The sequence below is a fragment of the Amia ocellicauda genome, chromosome 9 (genome assembly GCF_036373705.1).
Source record: "Amia ocellicauda isolate fAmiCal2 chromosome 9, fAmiCal2.hap1, whole genome shotgun sequence".
In the NCBI taxonomy this organism is placed as follows: Eukaryota; Metazoa; Chordata; class Actinopteri; order Amiiformes; family Amiidae; genus Amia; species Amia ocellicauda.
Window position 1 is genome coordinate 4,872,857 of NC_089858.1, and position 25,606 is coordinate 4,898,462.

The 25,606-nt window shown below is 38.7% G+C and overlaps 1 protein-coding gene across 1 annotated transcript in view; it reads left to right on the top strand.

Annotated features, from left to right (window-relative positions):
- The first annotated feature begins 1,341 nt into the window (after positions 1-1,341).
- Positions 1,342-25,606, top strand: part of lamc3 (laminin, gamma 3) — a 98,039-nt gene continuing 73,774 nt past the window's right edge. The window contains exons 1-2 of the mRNA XM_066712763.1: positions 1,342-1,794; positions 16,738-17,042. Of these exons, the coding sequence (XP_066568860.1) occupies positions 1,416-1,794; positions 16,738-17,042 (684 nt within the window). The 5' untranslated portion in view covers positions 1,342-1,415. The remainder of the gene's footprint in view (positions 1,795-16,737; positions 17,043-25,606) is intronic.

Consider the following 25,606-nt stretch of genomic DNA (forward strand, 5'->3'; position numbering starts at 1 on the left):
CACAAATGCTTCTGCAGTATGGATATCTTTCCTTTGTGATTAAGTTCAGTTCACACATGGCATCACTATTAACTGCCACACAAAGGTGGAAAACAGAATCCCAGGAGTTTGGATTTCCCCTAATTAGACTTTAAGAGTAGGTAAATTGATTGAGGGAACAATTTAAACATGGAGAGCAGGCCATGGTCACCTCCCCAACTAGGTGGAATAATCCATGGAGTTTCTGCAAAGACAATTGTAGGCTATATGTTGAGTTATGTACAGTTATGAGCACTGGGAAGGGGTGCCATTTACCCAATACTTATGCTTTGTTTAAAACTCCATTAAAATGCCCTTGTACAGAAATAATTTTGTCAGTATGACACAGTGAACTGTGATAATATTCAGAATAGGTCCATTGCGATCAACCAAAAAGCCTGGGATCTTCTGAGCTAGAGCATCTTCAAGTGTATTAAGTTAGAGCCAGAGTTCATAATGATACACTCTGTTTCCATAACCAGGAGGGATATATCTCTCTATAAATACATATATTGTGATGTCGTGTTTCAAGATACACGCTGGGCCCGCCCTGGGAGACAAATTATTGGATGCTCCCTGCCTCAATATAACAGGAATTGAACAACACCCGAGGAGTGGAGTTGGAGAGTGAGATCGAGAGAGAGAGAGAGAGGGAGGAAAACTCAGAGAGAGGATTGCGATTCAGATTGTTTGCAATGTTGTTATGTTTGTCTTCTATGAGTTGCATGTTTAGAGAGGGACCTATTCTATGTGTAGTTACACCCAAAGAAGAGTTCAGTTTTGTTTCGGGTTTTGGTATGTCTGTTTGGTCACAGAGTGCTGTAAATATAAGAGCCATTTTCCTTCACCTTACCCCTGCTTTGTGTATGCCTGTTTCCTAGACCACCCCCAGGGGTTATCCCTCAACAGTGCTACAATATATAATACATATGCAGATCTATTTATTTTGAAACCATCAATTTAGTGGCACCTGATTTATAAACACAAACTCATGTAGTAATTTATTTTTCTAGGAAACTATATGGTTTACTTTTTTGACAAAACCAAACAACCCTACAATTCCAAACGGCAGGATCAGCAGGCTTATAAAACATGCTGAAACCTTTTAGCAAAACCTTCTTGTTCATTATAATCATTTCCTATATGGGTTGCTTTGTTGTGGTTATATCCATAACCCAATTGCATCCTTCCTTCTTTCTAGTCTGAGTGCAGTTACTGCTTCCACCAGAAGATGGCAAACATCTGGTGCATTCTTGTCCTCCTCTGCCTCTGAAGTTGATTTCAAGTAATCAAAAAAAAAAAAAACACAAAGTTAGCAAGCAGGGAGAGCACATGGCAGAGTTGAGAAAAGGCACAGAGCGTGTGGGGGGAAACTGCAGCACTGCTCTATGCTGTAGATGTTGAGCTCCATCATGGATAAAGTAATGCTTTGGCTGCTGGTCCTCAAGCTTCATTCTTCCTCAGTTTCAGGAGCCATGGATTCTTGCTATGAAAGCCAAGGAGCTGCAAGTCGGTGCATGCCCAAGTTTGAAAATGCTGCTTTTAACAGAACTGTGATGGTGTCCAACGTCTGTGGATCTCCACCAGAGGACTTCTGTACGCAGACCGGCTCGACCAGGTCATGCCATCGCTGTGACTCCACGGATCCTCACCTGCACCACAATGCCACCTACCTGAGTGACTTTCACAATGATGAGGAGTCGACCTGGTGGCAGAGTCAGTCCATGTTTTACGGGGTCCAGTATCCCAATTCAGTGAATATAACTCTGCACTTGGGTAAGAGATTTTAATCCCATTTTAATACCAATGTTCATTCATTCAGAGGTACAAATAAGACTTAGCAGGATGATCTTTTGCGTGACACAGATTAGTGTAATATTGTTTTAACTCCACAGTCTATAAAAATGTGCTCCAAATAATGTAATGTACTTAAAATGTCCATTACCTGTTTATTTATATACAAGACAACTAATCATACTTGAACTGTATCATAGTATATGTCTTATCCATTGCCCTGATTTTGTTTGTGTGGAAACTCACTTGGGATTTTAATGTTTTTTTGTTATGTTTTCTACAGTATGGTCCTTCTTCTTCCTCATGTTTCTAGAGAGGTTTCCAAAGCAAAAACCTAGCGTACAGATTATATATTATTTGTCTTTTTCCTGGGTTTGTTGATTCAGTATCGAAGGAAGTCTCCACTGCAATATTTCTGTATTTTCAAACTTGCTTCAGTGTTGTTTTTGAATGCTCCAGTAATTGTATGCAAAACTGAATTGCCCCAGACATTGCTTGAAGTCATATTGTTAAGATAATTGCACGATATAGCAACAGGAGTCTACAGGGAACTTTTTCTCTCTCAAACCCCCTCCCACAAAATCTGTACTAAGCGTGGTACTTTTTTTTGTGTGACTGCAGATATTTCTTCCAGCGTCCTGAACAGTATGAAACCTGTCACAGTTCACTGAAGCTGTCATTACTTTGCAAAAGTCCTATAATTACTTAAGCTTTGATTTAAGAGATCTGAAATTTTCAAATACTTTTTAAATGGACGAGTGGGTGAATGTGAGTTTGGTGTGTGTCTGTGTGTGTGTGAGAGAGAGAGAGAAGGAGAAAGAGACTAGATGGAAAGATAGGAGTGAGTTGAAAAGAAATACAGTCGTGTGTTGTCTTGAACTTTTTAAATAACATGATTGTAATTGCTCCCTTTCATTGTGAATACCTTAATAAGTGTTTAAAGTTTAAAATCTGTAAGCTTTCAAAAACAGGCTTGCGAGATCTTGAAGATGATTGCACTGGACATAAATAAGCTTGGTAGAATTCAACATTGCTTTTTACTGTCCCTGCCTGCTTCAAGAGCTGTAATTAGTATTGTTAATCTATGTCCATTTGTCAGTTAAATCACAGAGATGTGATGACGAATCATGCATTAATTAATAAGTACTTGCCATAAAAATGACACTTAAAACGGCAAGCAAGATTCATAGAGCCATGCACACTACAGTTCTTAACCCAGTGAGCTGTTGTGTATTCCTTAGAGTGAAAAGAAAGACAAATCTGGTTAGTTATTTGTTAAATACATTTTAAACTGAGGATATTTGCTCCAAAAGAGTCTTTTTCTTTTTGAGGAATGAGAGAACTAGGTAATTATTCTAAAACATGATATCCTGATTGCAGTTTAAAGACCACATTATGAATAAATGTGTGAAATGTCATCAAATCTCTGTGGTGTCACTGAGAAATGGACACCTTTAAAGGCAGGTAGGGAAAGCAAAAATAAACCTAGATATAACTTATATGTTTATAAGACTGGTGTTTGTTACCCCTGCTTTAAACAGTATGGAATCAACATTAAGCTACATATAGGGCCCTATGTTTGGCAGTGCTTCATTTTTAAATTGCAATACTTTTTCTTTATCCTGTAGTCTCTGTAGCCACTACAGTTCAACTAAAATAAGTAATCCTAAAGAAATGAACACATTAAGCTCAGAACTAGACAATTAAGATGAATTAAGAAACAGCATAACTATGATGAGTGCTTCAATGAAATCACAAAATATAATCCACTAGATTATCCACTTTCCTTTATTGAATCTTATTTGATTCGTACATAAACATAAATATATTCATATTTTCTACTTGTGTTGCTAGTGTATGCTGTATAGCTTTAAATTGATTTTCTAATTTCAGTATTTTATCTATAAAAGGATCAGCGATCATTGCTTACAAGGAGAAATACATGTGTCCCTGGTAATACATATATTATTTAAACATTTCCTGACTAATACTTAATACAGCTTATTATATCCATAATCCATCATTTCATTGATGTTATCCACATAAACTATTCTGTTACTCTGTTACTATTCATGTGCTTACTTTTGTACAACTAATCAAGATCATTATAGGTACAAAAACAGAATGATGGTTAATGATTGCTGAACAGGACTGAAATACATTAAAAAAAAAACAGCAACAACAAACAACGTATTCAAATTGCAGGGCCCTAGACATACTTTTTCAGGAATCATTCTTTGAAGCTGAATGATGTGTTTCCAGTCACATTCTCCATTTGTATGGACAGAGAACAAAATCTCACAAATATGGACTCAAAATCTGCTAATCCTCTTTAGTAATACTCAATTTTGTTACCTAGTCTAGACCTTCCTTCGTAAACCTTAAGCCTATGTGAGCCATTATCACAACAAGCCTATTTCTTTTACCAATTCAATGACAGAAGAGTGCCACACAAAAATGCTCCCATATATATAAGGTCCCACTAAATGAAACAATCACAACCAGTACGGCAACATCCATCAGCTCCAGCAGGTTGTTACTGCCTTTTTAGAGTTGCACAATTAGACAATGCTTCTGTTAACTGTCTCGTTAACCAACCACACCTGGAGGCAGATACCACTGAAAATTACTGAATGATTGATCGCCCACTCACTTCCATAAAGATATCATTCACAGGGCAAACTCCAGGGATGTATACATCCTGAGTTTTTCTTTTTTCCTAAGATGCCTTAAGACAAATATCTACTTATAAGCATAATATACCAAGGGGTATGAGAGAACACATTTGGGATACACATCCTAGAGCTAAATAATTATTTGTAACTGTGATTACACTATGTATACAGTATTAGTATAGTAGCAATAGTGGTATTTATAGTTATAGTATTGTCATTATTCTTTGGTGCCTTGTGAGGGAAAAGACCTCAAGGATACAGACTAAAGTGCTTAAACTAAATAATAACGACTCAAGCCAAAGTATAATAAAGTTTTATTTCTATAATGGAATCTATTAGCTCTACGAGTTTGCATACAACATTTCAGGAGACATACTGCATTTTGTTGCGTGAATTGATTTTATCTCAAGGCAGAATTTCCCACTGAAAACGATTGTTCAGCCTCAGTCTGGTTTGAAGCATTTTTTCCCCTTTTTAACAACTGCCAGATTACGATTTTTTAAACTATGGGCTAGACAAAATAAAAAAAATTGACCTGCTTGTACACGTAGTAGAAAGCAGAAAATGGCTTCTGGCAATAAATTATGAGGCAATAAATACAGTTTGTTTATACCATGGGTAGGTCAAAGTTTTGGTCGAGTCTATATTTGCTGCCACATTTATTTTTCATTGCTTTGTTAAAGTGAAAAAATGCCACAACAACAACATACAAGAAAAGGTGTTTACATGGCATACTACAAAATTAAATATCCTGGATGGTCTTCACAAGACACTATGAATTTAAAGAGACCATACATTTCATTTCCTTATTTACAAGGTTCCCCCCAGCCGTGGACACAGCAACACTTCATGTTGTCTATGGAAATGACAATGAATAACATCGGGTAAGAATATCGAATTAGAAACCGTAACAGTCGGTTGCCTTTTTGTTGGTTTTATTTGCCAAATATGTCAGAAAATAGCAGCTTTTAAAAACATGCAGAGATTTTTTACAGCTGCTATTATTGTAATAAGAGTTATGATCGTGTGTTATGTTCTATTCACCTGTTCCTTCAGGTGCTCATACAGTATGTTTAGTCTAACAGATGCTGTTGCCAAGAGGATATTTTTCTGGTTTACAGGTTATTTCTTCAGTTCATTATGCATGTAGCTAGTATTAGCTGTTTGATAAGTGATCTAGGGAATTACAATGATGAAAGCAGTTGTGTGTGTGTGTGTGTGTGTGTGTGTGTGTGTTATTCCCTAAAACTGCTCATAACAAAATACTGTGTGGAGCTGTAATGATAACGTAGCCTGATAGCCCGTTTTCCTGTAGATTTTAGAGGTCTCTTTTAATTATCATCTGCTAAAGACAAGGGGATGTAGAGAAAGGTTGCTTTGGGTAACAAAGAAGGCACAGAGACATAAAAACCATATATCCAACTTTTGGGTAACTGTACCATTCATAGCAGAACTTAGAGTGTATCATGTAGAGTGCATGCAAACCAGAAACAGACCCCTACATACCAACCATCCAACTCAAATGGTACCAATTAAATGACGTTTAAACCCTGACTGCTGTGAGATGGAAGTAAGTATGTTGTTTAAATGTACAGTAGTATCCAAGACTATAGAAATGTATTTTCACTTATACATATTTTTAGAAGGGTGCTGTTCAGTGAAGTGACCCACCTGGAGCTTTAATTACATCCAGGTGCAGTACATAAGCTACAACTATTTTTGTTTCCTAGTACTTATATGGAAGGCAATTAACGAAAACAGAAAAGGTATTCACGCATCATCTATCATCACTTCTTTCTTTCATTCAAACAACATTGCCACACTACTGCAGCAAAGGGATGACAATAAACTGCAGTAATTCACCGAATGTAATTTCCTGATATTTCCCTTCACTCTTTTTCCAGTTCTGCCTATGTTATTACACTGCAGATCCATCCGAAATGAATTACAGCTGCTCAGATCTCATCGAGCCATTCAGCCTTAAATGTGAACTGAGATGTGATACAGCTTGGAAAAAAAAGATAATACTCTGACGGCATGAGCATGGTAAGATCAATGCAGTCACACAAAGACTACCAGTGCCTTGTGATCACGGTCGCTGCAGATCTCAAGCTTGTTGGAAACGAGAGAAGGCAGCACGGGGGAGATCTTTAAGCTAGACACTGGTCTTGCACACACAGCACAGACATGGCTGGCTCATCAGATCTGGCTGAAGTTCTGCTCCAGCTGGGAGACAGTTGTGCCCTTCCTGGATATTCAATATGCTTTAATCTCCAAATGAAACAACAAGCCACAGTGGGGACCGTTTTTGAAACAACACTAGAGAGCGACCTTTTTCGTCCACGAGCCGGTCAAGTATGTGGCGAAAAGAAAAGAAAAAGACATGTGCGGTCTTACAACTGGAAATGTGGGTCAGACAGTTCCCAGACACATGCCAGCGGAATCTCATCTGTTTCCAATCCCACAGGATTATATGAAAGAACTTCCTGTCTGGGATCAAAGGAGTATGCAACCGTCATTAGAATCAGATGCGAGAACCACACCTACCCACACACTGGCATACTACTCAGTAACGGGTTATTTGCTTCTTCTTAATTTCAGTTTAAATTAGCTATTAACCCAAACACACTTATTGGTATACAACTGGTGCGGTGTCTCTTACATACAACCAAAGTTATGTATAGAATTTGGTTGTGACTGTGCTCGGGTGTTTATTTTGAAAACTGTTTTTTTTTTAATTCTCCGTACACGTTGAAGGGTCAGCTAGTTGTATGAGAGACATAAAAACGAATTATGACGGGTATAAATGTTCAGTGAATATACTGATTCAGTAAAAGAAACATAGAGAGACCTAACCATGGAGTAACAAAGTAAATGCCATTTAAGAAGCACATAACTGAGCGAACGCAGAACCCCACGCAACAACATACATACATACATACTAGTGTTCTGTGCACCTATGGGTATAATTTATTTTGCACAACTTGCAATTTATCAATGGACCACACTGCAAAGTCAACAACAGATCAACATTAATCATCAGAAAAGCACAGAAAACCAAAGTCTGAGATTGACAGCTATGAGGCAACCTCCACCTGTGAAAAACTGCAGGGGGGAAGAAAATTATGAATGAGGATAAGATGTTATTCTCAATTTGACAGAGGCATTTGTTTGTGCTAATATTCCCTTTGAAAAATAAAAATGGTTGGTTGCGTAAAACTCAGGGCTCCAGTTATTCGATCAATGACACATACATCGCATTAAAAGCCATTTCACAGTTCATGGGTTCAATCATAATTCTGATCCTAATCCTGGAAACCTGAGCATAATTTGCAGCCTGTAAAGAAGTAATCAGTGTAATCAGATAGTTGGGCCGGTTAAGTGACAAGGGAAGTGGTTGAAAAACAAAAGCCACAAGACACTCCATCCCCTTGTTTGAGATCCTTGGTATATAGTATTTTTTGTTTTCTTCTAAAAGTAGTAAACTGTCTGTTTGCAGTTCCAAATGATTCTGCCTTCACCTCCCTTTCCTGCTTAGAGTACATACGCCAACAACCATACTCCTGCTGTTGAACCAGATCTTTGGATTAATATGCCAATCTTTCTTGTGTTTAGTATACTCCAGGGGGTACTAGTCTTATTACCAGTGAGTTATGTTCAGAGCTTACCTGCTCACACCTACTCTGGACAGGCCTTATAGTGCAAAACATTGAATTACATGGTGTTATGTCAGCTGCTACTGGGTACTGAGGCTAATGCTAACAAACTGGATTTACATGAGTCAGACTTGAACCCAACATGCCAAAAATAAAAGTCTCCAAAGGCTTGTAAATTAGTCTCCCGGGGCTCCTAAATGAGAAAAACGACTCTGTAGAGCACAGAACATGAGAGAAATTACAAATGGCAGGCCTTTCAGCTCATCCAGCTTGTCTGGTGGTTAGTCACTTATTGATTCAGGAACCAGTTTTTTTCTTTCCTTTTTCCTTTTGATAGAGCCCTATATAACAAAATTCACAGCATGGATCGGCAATTTGCTCCAGTTATGTGATGATGGTTGCCAGCTGTCACTTTAAATCCACAATTTATTTGATTAAGAAAAGGGATCATGTGATGGTTATTGATCAGTTGAGTCACGTTGTCAGTTAACAGAACTCCAGTCCGTGCAGGGCTGTCAGTTTGTTTGAAAAGCAGAACAAAGTAAAAAATTGTACAAAACTAACCAGAAGGTTCCTCTTAAGAAAGTGATGGAAGGGTCCTCACCTAAAAGCTTTCGCCTCTTCCCAAGCCTTGAACTCGGTCCGCCATTACACAACTCCCGCCTAGACTGTTGTTAATGGATATGTTCAGCTGAACTGTCTTAATACTTGCAGCTATAGATCTGTGCATATTACTGTTGTTATTATTTTCTCAGCTTTATTTCTTCGCTCCAGTTAATCAGTTGCAGACTTGAGCTAGCACTGAGGCTTCATTGCAACTTCACTCTGCTATTAAGCTCCTGGCTGGGCTGGTTACAGGAATTGTGTGCTGAAAAAAATAAAAGATATATATCTCGGTCTCGTCTTAATGCGTGTGTGTTCTGAATAATGTTGCTACAGACTTGTCATTGCCCCTGCTGCATCTCGGGCTTCTCCAGGCCTGGCTAAACTCATTCACATGTCACCTGTGTTGAGTCAAGTACGGCAAGCTGGTGGTCTCACTGGCCTGTGCAGACACTCTCTGGTGGCGGAGGTTACCTTCTGCTCATGCAGGGAGTTCCAATTGGACCGGTAATCAGAAGCCAGATCATAACCACAGCCGCGTCCAGCTTGTGCTGGGGAGAAGTTTGGAACAGGTTGGGTGCCGGAGCTGTGTGGACCAGCACTTGGAGGTTGGAATGCATCAATGCCCAGGAGCTGCATAGTCTTTCTTAGCCTGTGGCATTTTCTCCTGCAACACATTGTTGCGCCTCTCCACCGCCTAACAGAACAACACCTGCTTTCGTCCTTTTCTCTCTCTCTTTTTCCGTTATATTTAACAATCACCCCCCCTCTCCCTGACTAAAAATTGTTTGGTCTAGGATCTTCTGTAAATAACAGAGCCAATCTGTTTTGTGTTTTAATTCAAGTCAAAAGTAAATAAAGTATTTATTAAAAACAAATGTATATCCTGTAAAACTTGCACCACTAACACTGAACTGTACTGAAACATCATCGGTAAATGAAGACTTGAAACAGTAGCTCCAGTTTTATAACCTTTATTTCACCAGGCAGGTTAATTAAGAACAAATTCTTATTTACAATAACAGCCTGGCAGGAGAAAAAAAGCCTCCTGAAGGGACAGGGATAGGGATTAGAAATAAATAAAAAAGTTTAGTGTAGGAATGATATTACTACATATGGCTGTCACAGCAGGGGGGCTTTTTCCTGAAGACTGGCATGTAGAGATGCATTTAACTCCTGTTTATACACTTGCAGCTGGATTTGTCGCATAATGCTTAAGAACTGAGTTTGGTCTTGTATCCAGAAACTAAAATAATGTGTTTGTCTTCAGCTCCAGTTGAAACTTGGCAACAAGTGGCACAAACACAGTGATTGGTGTAGGTTGTGGAGAGAGCAGCTTCTACTCGAGGCCATTTCTCATTACCAGGGCACTGCGTTTATCTCGACTGTGCTTTGTAACCAGCACCAAGAGGCCTATTTAGGCTGCTCTTAAAGCACATATTGAACAATCATCCCATTGCGCTAATTTAATCATCTCAATTTGTCATTTTATTACTTCAAATGATGTACATGGCTTATTTAATCCCAAATCTTATTTAATATTATCACAGACAATACATCAATAAATTAAAATGTTCACCAGGAACAGGAATATAATCTGTCATCATTGTTTTCTTTTTTTTATTATTAAGAGATTAAAAATAATCCAGTGCCTTATATTTTATTTAGATATGGTAACAGTGTATATAGAGTATATATAGCTTTTCCTGTTAAATTATATTATATATTTTTCAACGTTATTCCAAAGTTAATTCAAAGACATCAACTGTATGGTATGTATGAAGAATAAGTAATTTAAAAAGTTATCAATTGCTATTTCATGAATATATCAAAAATAAGTAGTAATGAGAAAGATGTGTTGCCTTTATAAAGATTAGATAATGCAAAGTGTCTTAAGATCAGGAAACAGGGATAAGAAACAAATAATCATGGCTTATTCCTTGAAAAATGAGGAATAAGGAACTATATGTTTTGAGATCATCACGTGATGAGATGTGTTAGTTGTTACTTTTTATTGGTGTATGAAGAATGAAGTAATGAAAATTGTTATGTGTTTTATGTTTTCTCAGTATTTACAAAATACATAATCCAGGGAATTAGTAACCATGACTTATTCCTTGAAGAATCAGGAATAAGGAATAAGGACTCAACTTCACAGAGTGTGCAGTGTGCGTAAGGAAAACTTGTATTCGCACTTTATAATACAATATAAAATCTCCAGATTTTATTGATAGACATGCATTTGGTTCTGGTAGGAACAATTATTTTAACATCAGCTCTTTGCTTTGTTTAGTATTAAGATTATTTTAGATCCCTGTGAATTTCATTAAAGAAAATGCTGACGAAATTAAAATCCCTCACACACATTATCTCAGTATCTGAAGCTGGTTTTCTGGAATGACAGAATGATCTTTCAAATGCTAAAGTGCCAGTTTTTACATATATTCCACTGTGGATAAATGAAATGATAAAGAATATGATTGCCAGCCTGCCTTATTTTTCCTGTAATGTCACAAGATTGTCTGTACTTTAAAATACTGAAAAGCAAAATCGCATTGTTCTCATGTTACTGTCGTTTATGTGACTGTTGGGGTGAATATTGTGATAGGGACTTCAAAGTAAGTTCTGGGCATTGCTTCAAGAAAAACAAAAACAGGCCAGACAGCTGTGTTTTGATATACTTTACCCTTTATTATATACCTGTCCCACTTACCTCTCAAACAAGGAGAAAAGATATCTAACTGATGTCACTGTAGCAAAGAAATTGTTTCATTGAGATGGAAATACACAATGGTAATGTGTATCTTGGAATTATTACTGCTTCTGCAGCACGAAAAAACAAACAACAAAAAATCTCACTCCACTCATAATCTATGACATGTTGTTGTTGTTTTCTGTTATTGAATTCACAATAGTCACGGAGGACAAGGAGGAAGAACAAGCAAGGGCACTCGCAAAAATAAACCCTGTTTATACAAAATGTCAAATAGATGCCAGGCATCCCCTCAATTGTTAGTGCTGAAAATCCTAAACATGATTCGGGTTTCCCTCTCAAATCTGACTACAAGAACACAGATTTAAAGATGTGGGAAATCTGATTCAAAATCAATCTCACTGCCTTATTATTATTATTATTATTATTATTATTATTATTATTATTATTATTATTATTATTATTATTATTATTATTATTATTATTATTATTTATTTATTAGCAGACGCCCTTGTCCAGGGTGATTTACAAAATATAAGCGCAGTACAAATTGCAATAACATAGTGCAATTCAAGGCATAATACATTTTACAAATTCACAATTTACACAAGTGTATACAATATATACAGTAAAGAATATATAAGATCTTACATTCTAGATTGTAAAAGCTGATAAGTGCAGACAAGAAGTTAAGTCAAAGTTAAGAGCTAAGGGAAAGGGAGCATAGGGGAATCAAAATAAACAATACAAGTGCTAGAATGCAAAGGCAGGAGTATGAAAGTGCTATCTTACAGGAGAATAAATTACTAAATTACAAGTACTGTCTGAAAAGATGCATCTTGAGTAATCGCCGGAAGGAGGTCAGAAACTCTGCTGTCTTGACTTCAGTGGGAAGGTCGTTCCACCACTTAGGGGCCAGGGATGAGAAGGAGCGGCTCTGGAGGAAGGGGAGTGGAGAGGAGGCAGAGTTAGTCTTCTGGCACCGGAAGAGCACAGTGGTCTGGAGGGGTTGTATGGAGAGACAAGGGTATGAAGGTAGCTTGGTGCAGTGTGGTCGAGACAGCGGTAGGTGAGGGTCAAAGTCTTGAACTGAATGCATGACGGTATCGGGAGCCAGTGAAGGGAGCGGAGCAGTGGAGTAGCGTGTTGGAATCGGGGGAGAGAGAATATCAGACGAGCCGCAGAGTTCTGGATGAGCTGGAGCGGTAGGTAGTAGTTGCAGACAGGTCGGCCAGGAGGGAGAGGACCAGTGACTGGACGAGCAGCCGGTCGAGTAGTCGGTGAGGAAGGGACGGATTTGGCGTATGTTGCTCAGGAAGAATCTGCAGGAGAGAGTGTTGTAGATTCCAAGGAGATTGAGATGGAGAGATCAGCAGAAGGTGAGGAAGAGTGGGGAAAAAAGAGGAGATGTTGAGCTTGAGATGGTGTGAGTGCATCCAGGCAAAGATAGCAGACAAGCAGAAAGAGATGCGAGAGGGGATGAGAGTGTTGGATGAGGGAAAAGACAGGAAGATCTGGGCATCATCAGCGTAGAAGTGGTAGGAGAAACCATGGGATGTGATGAGGGGGCCCAGTGAGCGAGTGTAGAGAGAGAACAGGAGCGGGCCCAGGACGGAGCCTTGGTGTACGCCATGTGAGGAGAGGTTGGGGGGTGGATGAGGAACCTTGCCATGTTACTTGGTAGGTCATTGAGGTACGAGGAGAACCACGTGAGAGCAGTCCCAGAGTTTCCGAGGTCAGCGAGGCAGGAGAGGAGGACGGAGTGATTGACAGTGTCAAATGCTGCGGATAAATCAAGGAGGATGAGGACTGAGGAGAGGGAGGCTGCTCAAGCACAGCTGAGGGAGTCAATGACTGCCAGGAAAGCCGTCTCAGTGCAGTGAGCTATGTGGAAGCCAGATTGCAGAGGATCCAGGAGTGAGTGTTGGGACAGAAAGACAGAGAGCTGACGGTGGACCACACGCTTGAGGGTCTTTGAGAGGAAGTGGAGTAGGGAGACAGGGTGGTAGTTCTGAGGAGAGGTGGCGTCAAGGGTAGGTTTTTTGATGAGTGGGATGACAGCAGCTTGTTTAAATGCAGAGGAGAAACAGCCAGAGAGGAGTGGGGAGTTGAGGAGGGAGGAGATGAAGGGGAGTAGATCAGAAGCGGTCGCTTGGAGGAGGCGAGAAGGGAAAGGGTCCAGGGCGCACGTTGTAGGTTTGTGACGTAGGAGGAGAGAGGAAAGTTCAGAGTCCAAGAGAGGTGAGAATGAAGAAAAAGAAGCTTGGTCGGTGGCAGACTTGGGTTTGATGGGAGAGGAAGGGGGACTGTTGAAGAGCTTGCGGATGTCTGTGATCTTGGAGAGAGGGAGGAGAAGGTGCAGTAGAGTTTGCGGGGGTTGTTATAAACACTGATCAGATTACAATATTATTTCATCAGTCTGCGCATACACGGGTGTTTGGGTTTTACTTTAGTACGACATCTACAGGAATCAGCAAAGTACTGGAGCGATATGGAAACTTGTTTTTTCATAAAATGTGTCGACGAATTACAAATTAGAAATCACCTTGATTATCGAAAACACAGAAAAGCATTAGGATCCCAAGGTTAGCATTTGTAATTGCATCAATAACATGTAGGCCTACATATAAAAAAAATGCATTATTGACCTGCATTCTGACTATAAAATAAATTCTGAAGGGTGAACGTCAAAGCATAAAGGCCAACATGATGAAGCAAAACGCTGATTCATCACAAATACGTTGAAGGTTCATCCAGGGATGCTTTCTATTTCTGATAGTACTATGTATGAGCAATTACCAAGTGGCATTAGTCCTAAATTATGGAATATCTGTGGTTCTTGTTCAGTTTAGGCACAATATAGAAACCACTTCTAGGGTCTTCTCTGACTGGCTGACCGCCCATTCTGACTCTGCTTCTGACCCCAGCCCACAGTGTGGCTCTCTGTCCAGGCCACCAAATGCAGGGATGCCCCAGGGCCAGTAGCTTACATGTGAACAACAAAGACCCTCTTTCAACATCCTGTGTCTTTGGAAACACAGTGTGGCTCCTTTAAGTGTTGCAAGGCATTTACAAAATCAGAGCATAGCCACCCAAGCTTTGAATTGGAAGTGTGTGACAGACGGTGGCTGTTAGTCGTCAGTTTAATTATTTTGTTTTTGGATCATGGTGGGAGAATGGGAGAACATATTATTCTTTCACTTGGTCTATTGATGGATCTCTTTATGTGCAAAACACGGAAACCAGCCCCATCCAAGGGCGTAATGGAGTTATCTGTCGTTGGATCGATCCTTCAAGGGCTTGCAGAACAATTGAATTGCACTGCTGTAAAGGATAACCATATTTAGATTGATTGCAATTAAGATTTCAAATTCAACATTTAGACCAATGGACCTGGAAATCGTGGGAGTAATAGCTTACTCTATTAGCTTATTAAAAACACCTGCATTTTCATTTCAAGCCTGTTGTTGGTTTAATACACTAGTATGTTAAAGATCTCAAACACTATCCAGAAGGGTTAGCCCCTGGTACCATAATTAAATTCCAATACAAGTTAATAAAAAGTTGTCCAGCCCAGCCAAATCCCCTTCACTCTGACTAATTTCATTTTGAAGAAGTCTTCTCTACCCCCAGCTCCCACAAGACATCCTCAGTAAAGAGATGCACAATCTCAGTGGAGTTTCCCCACATAAATATCTTAGTATCAGGATCAGACCTGCAGATAAATGTTCAAGACCTTTGATAATGAATGTTTGATTACATAAAGGTAACAGTGTAAGCTATAAAGCAGTATATAAATAGAGCAGGGATTGAGGTGTAAAAACTGAAAATAAATATTAAACTCGGTGCCGGCTGAGGAAAGTTAAAAGGCGTAGGTTGCAGCAGGAATGCAATGACATGAAATTACAAACAAAACAAAACAAAATCTGAGAGAGGCTGGAGAGTGAAAGGATAAAATCCCTATTGTTGGATTTGATTATGATGTGTTCTGAGTCCTTTCAATCATGTATTTGTAATGCTAATAGAGATGTAGTCAAGTGACGCTCGGATTTTAACGTCAATCTTTTCCTTTGAATCCCACTGAAGGGTGTAGGTGTGGAAGAGTAGCAAATGCACGGGTTTCTGTGTGTGTTTGTGTACTAAACAAATCCAAAGGTTTGGCAGATGACATGTTTTGCTTCATTCTGCAGTGAATTACACTAAACAGGTCTGCCCTTCAGTATACCATATAAAAGATGAAAGTCAAATTATTAGTCATGGTTTTAGAGGGAGGTGCCTAATCCTAATAGGACAGGGCACTCATTTCCTTGACCTAAACTTTTCCACTTCCAGGGAGTTTATTTGTTTATCTCCTGGAAACAAGCCATAAAGGAAATTAAATATGCAATAACATTTCTCTGTATCTTACGCTGTCTGAATAGCTTCCTCAAAAACAAAGCTTCCTGGAGTTTCAGACAGACATTAGGCCCGATGTCTAGTAATGAAGCTGAAATTCCTTTCATAGATATTTGTATTAAACAATAACAGTTACAGGCCAATTTTCAAAGCTTTTTATACACCCGAGTCAAAAGTCTTCCACTGAGCTAAGTATTTAAAGGTGCTGGTCTAGCCACAAAAAATGAATTTTCTCTTTCAGTGTTTCGAATCTGCAGTTCATCTGGAGGAGGAAAACTTGGGAAGATATCCTGTTATTTGCTTGCTTTCTAAGTAGTATCCCTTTTTAACACATCAATAAAATGATGTGATAAAATAATACATGAATTTTGCATCTGAGCTTCTGTGTGGGCATGTGATTCACACGTTCTCTTCCTTAAAAATAAGCTTTTGACTCGAGATGATTTGAACGTCAAAGCAAGGCACAAACAAGGTTAATTTTTTAAGTCCTTGAATCTTATTCCTAAAATATGTTTTGACTTTTCGGGAGCTTTTAAGCATTTGCTCTCTCTTCCACAAAGTATGGAACACAAACATTTAACGCAGACACTCTCTGTCTGACAAGTTTACTAAAAATGAATCGGCCCAAATCTCCCACCATCTGAGACTGTTTAAGCCGTGCCCATCTAATGTGGCAAAATTAAATCTAGTGAGTCACTCTGTCTGGTTGTTTTATCAAGCGTGTTCTCCATTGTGGGAATTGAAATGATGTGAAAAGATTAGGAGGGTAGAGTACCTGGCTCTGCTTCTGCTGTACAGAATGGCGGTAATTCTCCTCTGCCCCCCCGAAAAAATGACTGAACCTTAAACTTGTCTACTTGTGGTTCTCTCTCATCTCCTTTAGGGAAAGCCTATGAAATAACCTATGTCCGGCTGAAGTTCCACACGAGTCGACCAGAGAGCTTTGCAATCTATAAGAGGACCCGCGAGGACGGACCCTGGCTCCCGTACCAGTACTACAGCGCCTCCTGCAGGAAGACCTACGGCCAGACCAATAAAGGGTACCTACGCCCCGGGGACAACGAGCGCCTGGCCACCTGCACCGACGAATTCAGCGACATCTCCCCGCTCACCGGAGGGAACGTGGCCTTCTCGACTCTCGAAGGGAGGCCGAGTGCTTACAACTATGATCAAAGCCCTTTGCTTCAGGTAACAATTTCCCTGCGTACTCTGCAGCTGAACTGTAAACGGAAACAGATTAATACCTGCAAATTGAGGTGTGGTAAACAAGTGACCTAAAATGAATGTTTTTTCATTCACTTTAAAGTACTTCAGTGGGTTTTATATGGAGTGTATTTTTGCGCCACGGAGAGATGCTTTGAAAGTCGTTAATTTGCTTTGGCCTTGGAATAATGTTTAAGCTTCCTATAGAATAGATGTGAAACCATTTACTTTACAGTTTACACTTGAATGATGTTTACTTTACTTTACTTCATTTTATGTAGCACTTTTCATTAGGCCTGAGTATTGTACTGGTTTCCTGTCCTTAATTAAACTCCAGTGCCAGTGTGTTGTCTGTGTGATGACTGCCTTAATCCATGTTTTTTAAATAGTTTGCTGCTGGCACATATGTGGTTTGCATTTCTGAATAGGAATACATCTCAGCTAAGAAGACACAAATCTTTGAGGCAAAGCGTAATGAAGATGTTTCGTATCCAGAACATCTTTTAACAAATAAAAAGTTGGCATTAGCTGTGAATTTCCTAAAACAAAGCATACAGATGCAATGTAGACAGGCTAGGCTAGGTTTTCTCAGGCCAGATTTCATTAACTAGTGTGATATTTGGATATGACATCAGATTTGCATCTTGGACAGAATTTCACGAAACTCAATTAACAAAGTAAATGTTGGTGGCTTGTGTTTTAAAATGTAATATGAGTTAGTTTGTACCTCCCTTCATTCCTGCTGGTTTAAATACATGCCTTCTTGTTATTGTGTTACTAGTTAATACTTAAAAAAGAAAAAGTAAAAATTGCTTCAACATTCAAAAACTCGGCCATTAGCATATCTCATGATTGATTAGTCTACGGGCCTGAGTAAATCAAAAATGCTCCCGTGCGATGAAAAGTCTTGTGCGAGTCGCAGCTCTGAATCTCGCAGCGCCACCTCTGCCTGCATTACATCTAAAATATTAGGAGCCGTGAACAGGGAGGAGACAACACTTGCTGGTGTAGCTTCAGAGATGGGCAGGCAGCATGAAATCACATCAGCTGTAATTAAGCTAAAACAGAGGGTGGAAATCCCACGAGGTTTAGGCGAGAGACTACACAGATGTAAATAAAAACATTTACCAACCCGCTAATGGCAAACTACAGGTCTGAACCGAAGAGCACTTATATTTATAAGTAAACTACTTGTACTGAGTACTGAGTGTGTAGCTTTATCTTTGAGGCTGTTTTAATCTCCTTTCTCATTTTATTATATTGTTTTGTGTATTTTATGTTAGGATGGAACCTTTGATTTACAGTGACAAAATATATATATATTTTTTTTTTGTGACACATAATAATAATACAACACATTAATATAATACAATAATTCTAAAAATAAAAATGTGACATATTAGAAAAGGATGAATAACGCAGACTTCTCCATAATGCTTTTCCAAAATTACATTTATCAAGAAGTTCATATCAATATTATAATTTCCTAATAGCACTTATTCTGCAAGTACATATATTTACGGCACAGAAGGGGGTCTGGCAGCATTGTAAGCGATGGAGTCAGTTGAGGGGGGTCAGATGACAGAGAAATGCTGTTATTTTGATATTTTTTAACAAGAAAACGCACTTAACATAAGTGGAAACACAGGGGACTGAATTAAAATTGTCCTTCTGTTGGATATACCCCATCTGGAATAAAAGGTTTTAAAACAAATAAAAACAAAGGCATGCAAGCACCGCACTCCTTTTGTTTTATTCAGCACCCTCTACCACCCCCTATGAAAGAATAAATGCAAGACACATAAAGAAAGAAAACAATGTAAGGACAAAATAATAATTAAAAAGTACAGTTAATGACAGCATGAGCAGAATAAATATCTGAATACTCAAGAACAATTGGACATTATTCAAATAGTGAAAACATTTTAAATGCCCATTGCCCATTGTGTTTTGATACATGCAGACATGTATTATATGTTACCAATATAATAAACCTGATATAGGCCTACTGTATATAAGTATATATGCTTTATGGAACGTGATCCCAAAAGGCATATTTGTAGGACCTAAATTCTCAATTAGTGATGGAAAAATAGTCTACAAAATGAACATTGTACTGGTTCTGCCACACAATGGGTGCTTATGCAAGAACATGACAATCTCATCCATTTCAGCAAACTATAATTAGTCACACTGTGTTTAAATTAGATGTAATTGGAAGCTGGAAACTTTAGTGTCTTGTTTAATTGGAGTTCAAAGTAAACTCTGAAATACCTGACTGACCATTTCCGTACTATCAAACTCCTTTGTCGAGCGTCTTCATCGATCAAATGCATGGACTGTAGATAAAATGTGACCGTGATATTTTTCCCCCTGCTAGCCGCTCAGAAATCTCTGAAGCTTGTTAGCTGAACACTGGATTTCCTTCTGCTGTTGTGTATATAACCTCTCAAGCACCTTGCCAAGATCTTTGTTTGAACAATAGGAAAGATTAATTTAATTTGCGCTGCACAGTCTCCACGTAATAGATATGGTACACACAAGGCATATGAGTGTACAGAACAGCGTATAAGTGCTGAATCATTGAGATCTTAAGAGAACAGACTCAGTAAGTAGTGTCACTGGATCAATAAACTACTAAAAACTGCAGGCATAAGCGTCTGAATGGCCTTATTGTACCGGTTTTAAAGAAACCAACAAAATGAAAGTAATTGACTGATGTTTTTTTGAGCATGCAGAAAGCACTGGATGAATTAAACTTGATATGTAGGATGTTTTTCATCCTTATTTGCAAGATGGTATTAAAATAACATGTTTCTATAAACATTCATTAGCATGTACTGCAACATGAGAATGTGGAAAATGTTAAAAAAAATTAAAAATGTGGAAAACTTGCATCTTTTAACCATAAAAAACAACATAAAAACATTAGTGTAAAGTTCCTAATGATAACACTTTAAAATATATTCAGTGTGTGGCCCTCAATTTCTGTCCAGTCCTATTCATTTCTCCAGGGGCCCCATATTATCTCCTTTATTTTCATGCTGATGTGACCTTTCCTGACATTACAGAAGTGTAAAGCCTGCATTCTTCTAATAAACGCAGCCACCCCAACACACTTTTCCAAAAACGGAGTGCTCTTTCAATTTGCAAATCATAACTCTGAGCCAATTCCCTTCCCTGTCTTCACATTGTTGCCTTCATATTAATTGAAATATTGCAGGTGCTCCCTGATTACAGCAGTGTAGGATATGAAAAGCTTAGGTAATTGTTGTATTGGGTGCGCTTTCTGATTACCGGCTGAATGAACATGCATTAAAAGGCAGTTAGCAAATTGGACCTCTAGGGCATGTGTTTGGGACTGCAGTTTGTAAAAGTGAACTAAGGCTGTTGAACATACCCCGGATCTACCTAAGGGGCTTTGGTGATCGTCTGGGTTGACTTTTATGGGACTTTTCAAGTTTTTTTGTTTTAGTTTTACAAACCATTACACACAGGGCAGTCGAGTGGTTAAGACAGGGAGCTTTGTGCCCGAAGACTCTGGTATTGGAATTCAGCTGAGTCCCTGACACACGCTCTGACCCCAGGGAAAGTCATGTCAGCTCCGTGTTTGTGAGTGGCAGGGAGCGGAGATCAGGGTGCAGGCTGCATACCGCTCACGATGAGATGTGGTGTCAAAGTCAAACTGTCAAGCTAGCCATGAAGAATATTTGTAGCGTTCTTCACCTCTGTCGGGAAACACTCCTGGTTCGTAATTGTAACTTGTTCTTACCAGAAGTCCCATGAGAACAAAACAATATTGGATTTAAGTTGTTGGCCATGAATTCCCACTTGAAATTAAACAAAATGGCAGCAGTAGTAGAAATGTTTTGACCGATAGAAGTTGATGGGAATTGCATCTGAAACATCTGAAACTGATGCACAACATGGTTAAAAAGGTTAAATATGGTTAAAAAAGGATAACAATTGTTGAACACTTGTGACTTCTTAAAAAAAACAGGCAGACATTGAATTGTGGACAGCAGAGTCGTTAATCGGGCTATTTCACTTAAAATCAGCTCTCATAACAACTCATAAAGATTTCAGAGAAAAACAGAAGGGAAAGGAAGGAGAGTCAACAAAAGGTCAAGCCAGCAACTCAATAGTAGGCACAACTAATATAGCGAGCACAGGACTTGAACCTTATCAATATGTTTAGGTTATAGATGACAGTGGTGATGTAAGAATGACCCCCCACCCTCCAATGAAAGAATAAATGGTAGAATTAACCAGTTTTCCCTATCAGTCTTATGTATGATGGTCTACATTATGCACAATGCTTAGCTTTCAATACAGTTGAATTAGATTTCCACGCAGACTTAAACCGAACAGTGTCTGCTAGCAAGGACTAATTCAAGCAATCTGAGAACGTGTCAGCTTAAAGCTAAATATTTGGATTTGCTCTAATATTTGAAAGACACTCACTACCAATTAGACTTGAGATGGACAAAATCTGCTTCACGGTTATTGCACAGTTAACATCTTTCACAGGGCATCTTCCTTTACCATCCAAAAGAAAGTATTAAGATGAGAATTCTGGTATGCAAGTTTCCAATTTATAAATACTATACAGCTTGCAAAAAGGCTGTTTAAAGATTACAATAAATCTGTAGTGTAGGAAAAAAAATGTTTTTCAAGTATGTTTCTCTGTCTGTCATTATAATGCAAATTGGAGAGAGATGTGGACCATTTATGTAGCTGGGAATAATAAACTCTCACCTTGCTAGAACTCGTTTAGGTTTTCCCCTTTGAAGTTAACTTTTTTAACTCGTTCCCCAGTGGTGGCTGCACTGCAGAGAGTGCCTAAGTGATTCTGTTGTACCGAGTTTGTAAAACACTCTTAAATCCACAGATGATGAAAAGCCTTCTATGAATTCAAATTTAATTTGTTCAGTCATCCATTAAAACACTTTCTTACTCTTTTTCGTTTTCACTCAACACAGGGAGGCTTCGTGGTAAATTAGGACTCTGCCAGAGGATGAAAATGAATAAAAGTGAGGCAGGATGAAGTTTCATAATAATCCCAGAAAGTTATTAGGTTACTAATCAGAGTTCCCACATATACAGTGAGAATTATGATCCCTGCATGTGAGACAAGATGTTCAAATTAAGGATTGTAATGACATTCTCTGTCATCATTGATCAGGACTGTTCTTTTGGGGCGCCAGGGTAATTTACAGCTATGGATTCAAGCTGGCCTCGTTTCAAAAGCAGCTAGTCGGCAAGGATTTATCGGTGGTGGGGAAGTATCCCTTTGCGTTCTGTAGGGACAGCGGATTTATTTGTGCTCTGTTGTTTGTTTATGTTGTAAAAACCAAAGCATCGTGGTACAACCAGGCGTTCAGGCTGACAGCCCTTCCATCACTCAGTGGGGATGGCGTTGGTGCCTGGAGCCCGAAAGCCCTGTCTGATCTGCCTGCCTGTATTATGACTGAACATCAGCAGCTCTTCATGAATGATGAGCCCTTAAGGGGGCATTCCAAAACCATCTAAACGTAGGTGATTTATTCCCACCAGGTGGTACCATATGTGTTGATTAAATGACACCTTTCGATGCTGCATGCTCTCCTAAGCTGGGTTCCCCCTCGGGATATGTTTTTCTGTAACGTTGTCAAATAGAACAACCTGCTCTAATGGGACCACAGCAGAGTTCAGGATGTGAACACTTGTGTCTGAGTTTGGTTCACACCTGGCAAACATTGCATCTGTGAAAAGACCCAGTTAGTTTGTGGTAAAGTGAATTGTGGTAGCACACTTAGTAATAGTCTGTTGCCAAAGTAAATATGAAATCGTTTTCTTTGCTGTACCCTTAGATTTTTTGGTGTGTAGTTTCCATTCTTCTTTACATACTGGTTTTCTGAACACATAGGTCGACTGCTGACGTGTTAGTTGGAAAAGTCAACATAAGGAAAGTGGAGGAAAGCAGGGAAAGAAAATTAATCTTTCCTCCCTTTGGAATATTTTATTCCCCCCACCCTTTCACCTAAATTTGGCATTTCCAACTCTTTGAACATAATCCAAAGTGTCACCATTCCCCACTTCATACTTGAGTTGATCTTTGCACTGGCTTCAGTATGTATTTGTAAACAGGAGTACAACCTTTGCATTTCCTGTATTGCCCTATAGGTGAAGGGACATGATCATAGGTTATTGTGACACAATGGAAATGGTTACTCCTTTTTCACCACAATTTTAATATAGAAATAATAGACCTTCGATCACTGATGCATGTGTCAAGACCATTAATAACACTATGTAAAACAATTTTTGTTCCTGGGTAGTAAGTGTTATTTCCTAATTGCTTATGCCTCAAAAGTATAGAACATGGCTATTATTCCCCACAAACTTTGTTTTTTTGACCAGGACAGTGATATTTTGAAATTTACCTATTTCCAATGAGAAAACAGGCAACTTTGTGTCTTTTCATTCACATAAAGTCAGAAAAAAGCAACATATGAATCCAAATTCACAATTATACTCTATTTACAATATAATCGTAAATCTCACTTCTAAATCTTTTGTAGTCATTTTTGTATTACTGTTTTTTTCTGACTTTATGTGAATGAAAAGACATAAAGTTGCCCTTTTTCTCATTGGAAATAGGTACATTTCAAAATATCACTGTCCTGGTCATAAAAACAAAGTTTGTAGGGAATAATAGCCATGTTCTATACTTTTGAGGCATAAGCAATTAGGAAATAACACTTACTACCTTTCTGTGAAGAGATGCATCAGTGATCAAAGGTCTATCATTTCTATATTAAAATTGTGGTGAAAAAGGAGTAACCATTTCCATTGTGTCACAATAACCTATGATCATGTCCCTTCACCTATAGGGCAATACAGGAAATGCAAAGGTTGTACTCCTGTTTACAAATACATACTGAAGCCAGTGCAAAGATCAACTCAAGTATGAAGTGGGGAATGGTGACACCTCGGATTATGTTCAAAGAGTTGATTCAAAATATCACTGTCCTGGTCACAAAAGCAAAGTTTGTGGGGAATAATAGACATTTTCTATACTTTTGAGGCATAAGCAATTAGGAAATAACATTTACTACCCAGGAACAAAAAATAAAATAAAAAATGTTACACGGTGTAATTATTCACTAGAAGTCTAGAACACCCACAGCCCAGATATTAGACCGATTTGAGGATTTGATCCCACCGGAACGGCTAGCAATCAGAACTGAGGAGTCTCCCATTGACTTCTGCCAATTCTGTGGAGTATCTAGAGCAGCTCAATTAATGCTCCTTGTAGAGGTGCCGCTGAGGATCCCATTCATTAAGTGCTTACTGTGTTAGTTAGCCTTAGGATTACTTTAACAATGTATACTTTTACTGCAGTACAGTGTAGTCATGACATTTCGAATACACAAAGTCTTGAAATGCCTCATTGAATCTGTTGGCACATCTCCACACAGCACTGCAATATTGCAAACCCACGCAGGCTGACCCACGCAAATGACAAATCGCTTTGGTGTGACCGGCCTTTTCAGCTCTTTACACACGTTTACAGTTTGGGTATTTGATCCCTATGGAATCTTTAATAATTTTGCAGACTGTGATTCTCCTATGGCAAAGGAGAAGTGCCAGGGATCCCACTTTGGATCTAAAAAACGAAAATGATTGTTACCAAATCATGAAAATAGCTTAAATTAACTGCATTAGTTATTAAGACTATTTATCTTAGTCCTTTAAAGGTGTTTTATGACTGTCTGTACATATTACGGTGACCCAATGTGATCGCATACGTAAATTACGAGTGTCAAAATCCTCGCGTGTTTTGAATGGCCCGACCCAATTCGTTGCGATCGATCGTGACTGCACTGTAATTGTCTCTAAGCTTTGCAGAAAATATTTAGAAACAAACACCCACCCACTCCCCAACTCCCTTCCACACACAAACACACACACACTTACACACAAAGTGCTCCGAATTGCTAAATAATTTCATTACATGAGAATTGCATTGCTTGACTGCTGTTATAACCGGGAATATTAGCTGATTTCACCAGTAATCTGACCTTTAATTAACCTTCTGCAAAAGTGTTTTGTTGTTGTTTTTGTTTCCCTTTCATATTATGTGCTAACAGTTGTCAACAGTAATCTTAACCAAACACGTTTATTTATCACCACAAACTTGAAATTACAAAAAAAATACACATACATTTTATGTATAAATATTAAATTACACCGCCTGACAAGAAATAGATAAGTTTAAAAAACAAAAATGCCACTTTTATCCTATGTATTTCATTGCCTGTTTTTCAGAAATGGAGGGATTCTGTGCTTGAAACACCAGGGAGTTCATTGCCAGTGCATTTAAATAATTTATTATTACAATACAGAGGCAAAAGTTAGCACAATTGAGTAAGCCATCCAAAGGGAGGGTGAAAAGAAGAGAAAAACAACATTAGAGTATGCGAAGTGTCAGGGGCAAGCAGCAATGTGCATTTCACTGCTAAAAGCATTTTCTAACTTAGCGGAGGGAAAGGTAATTCTTCTTG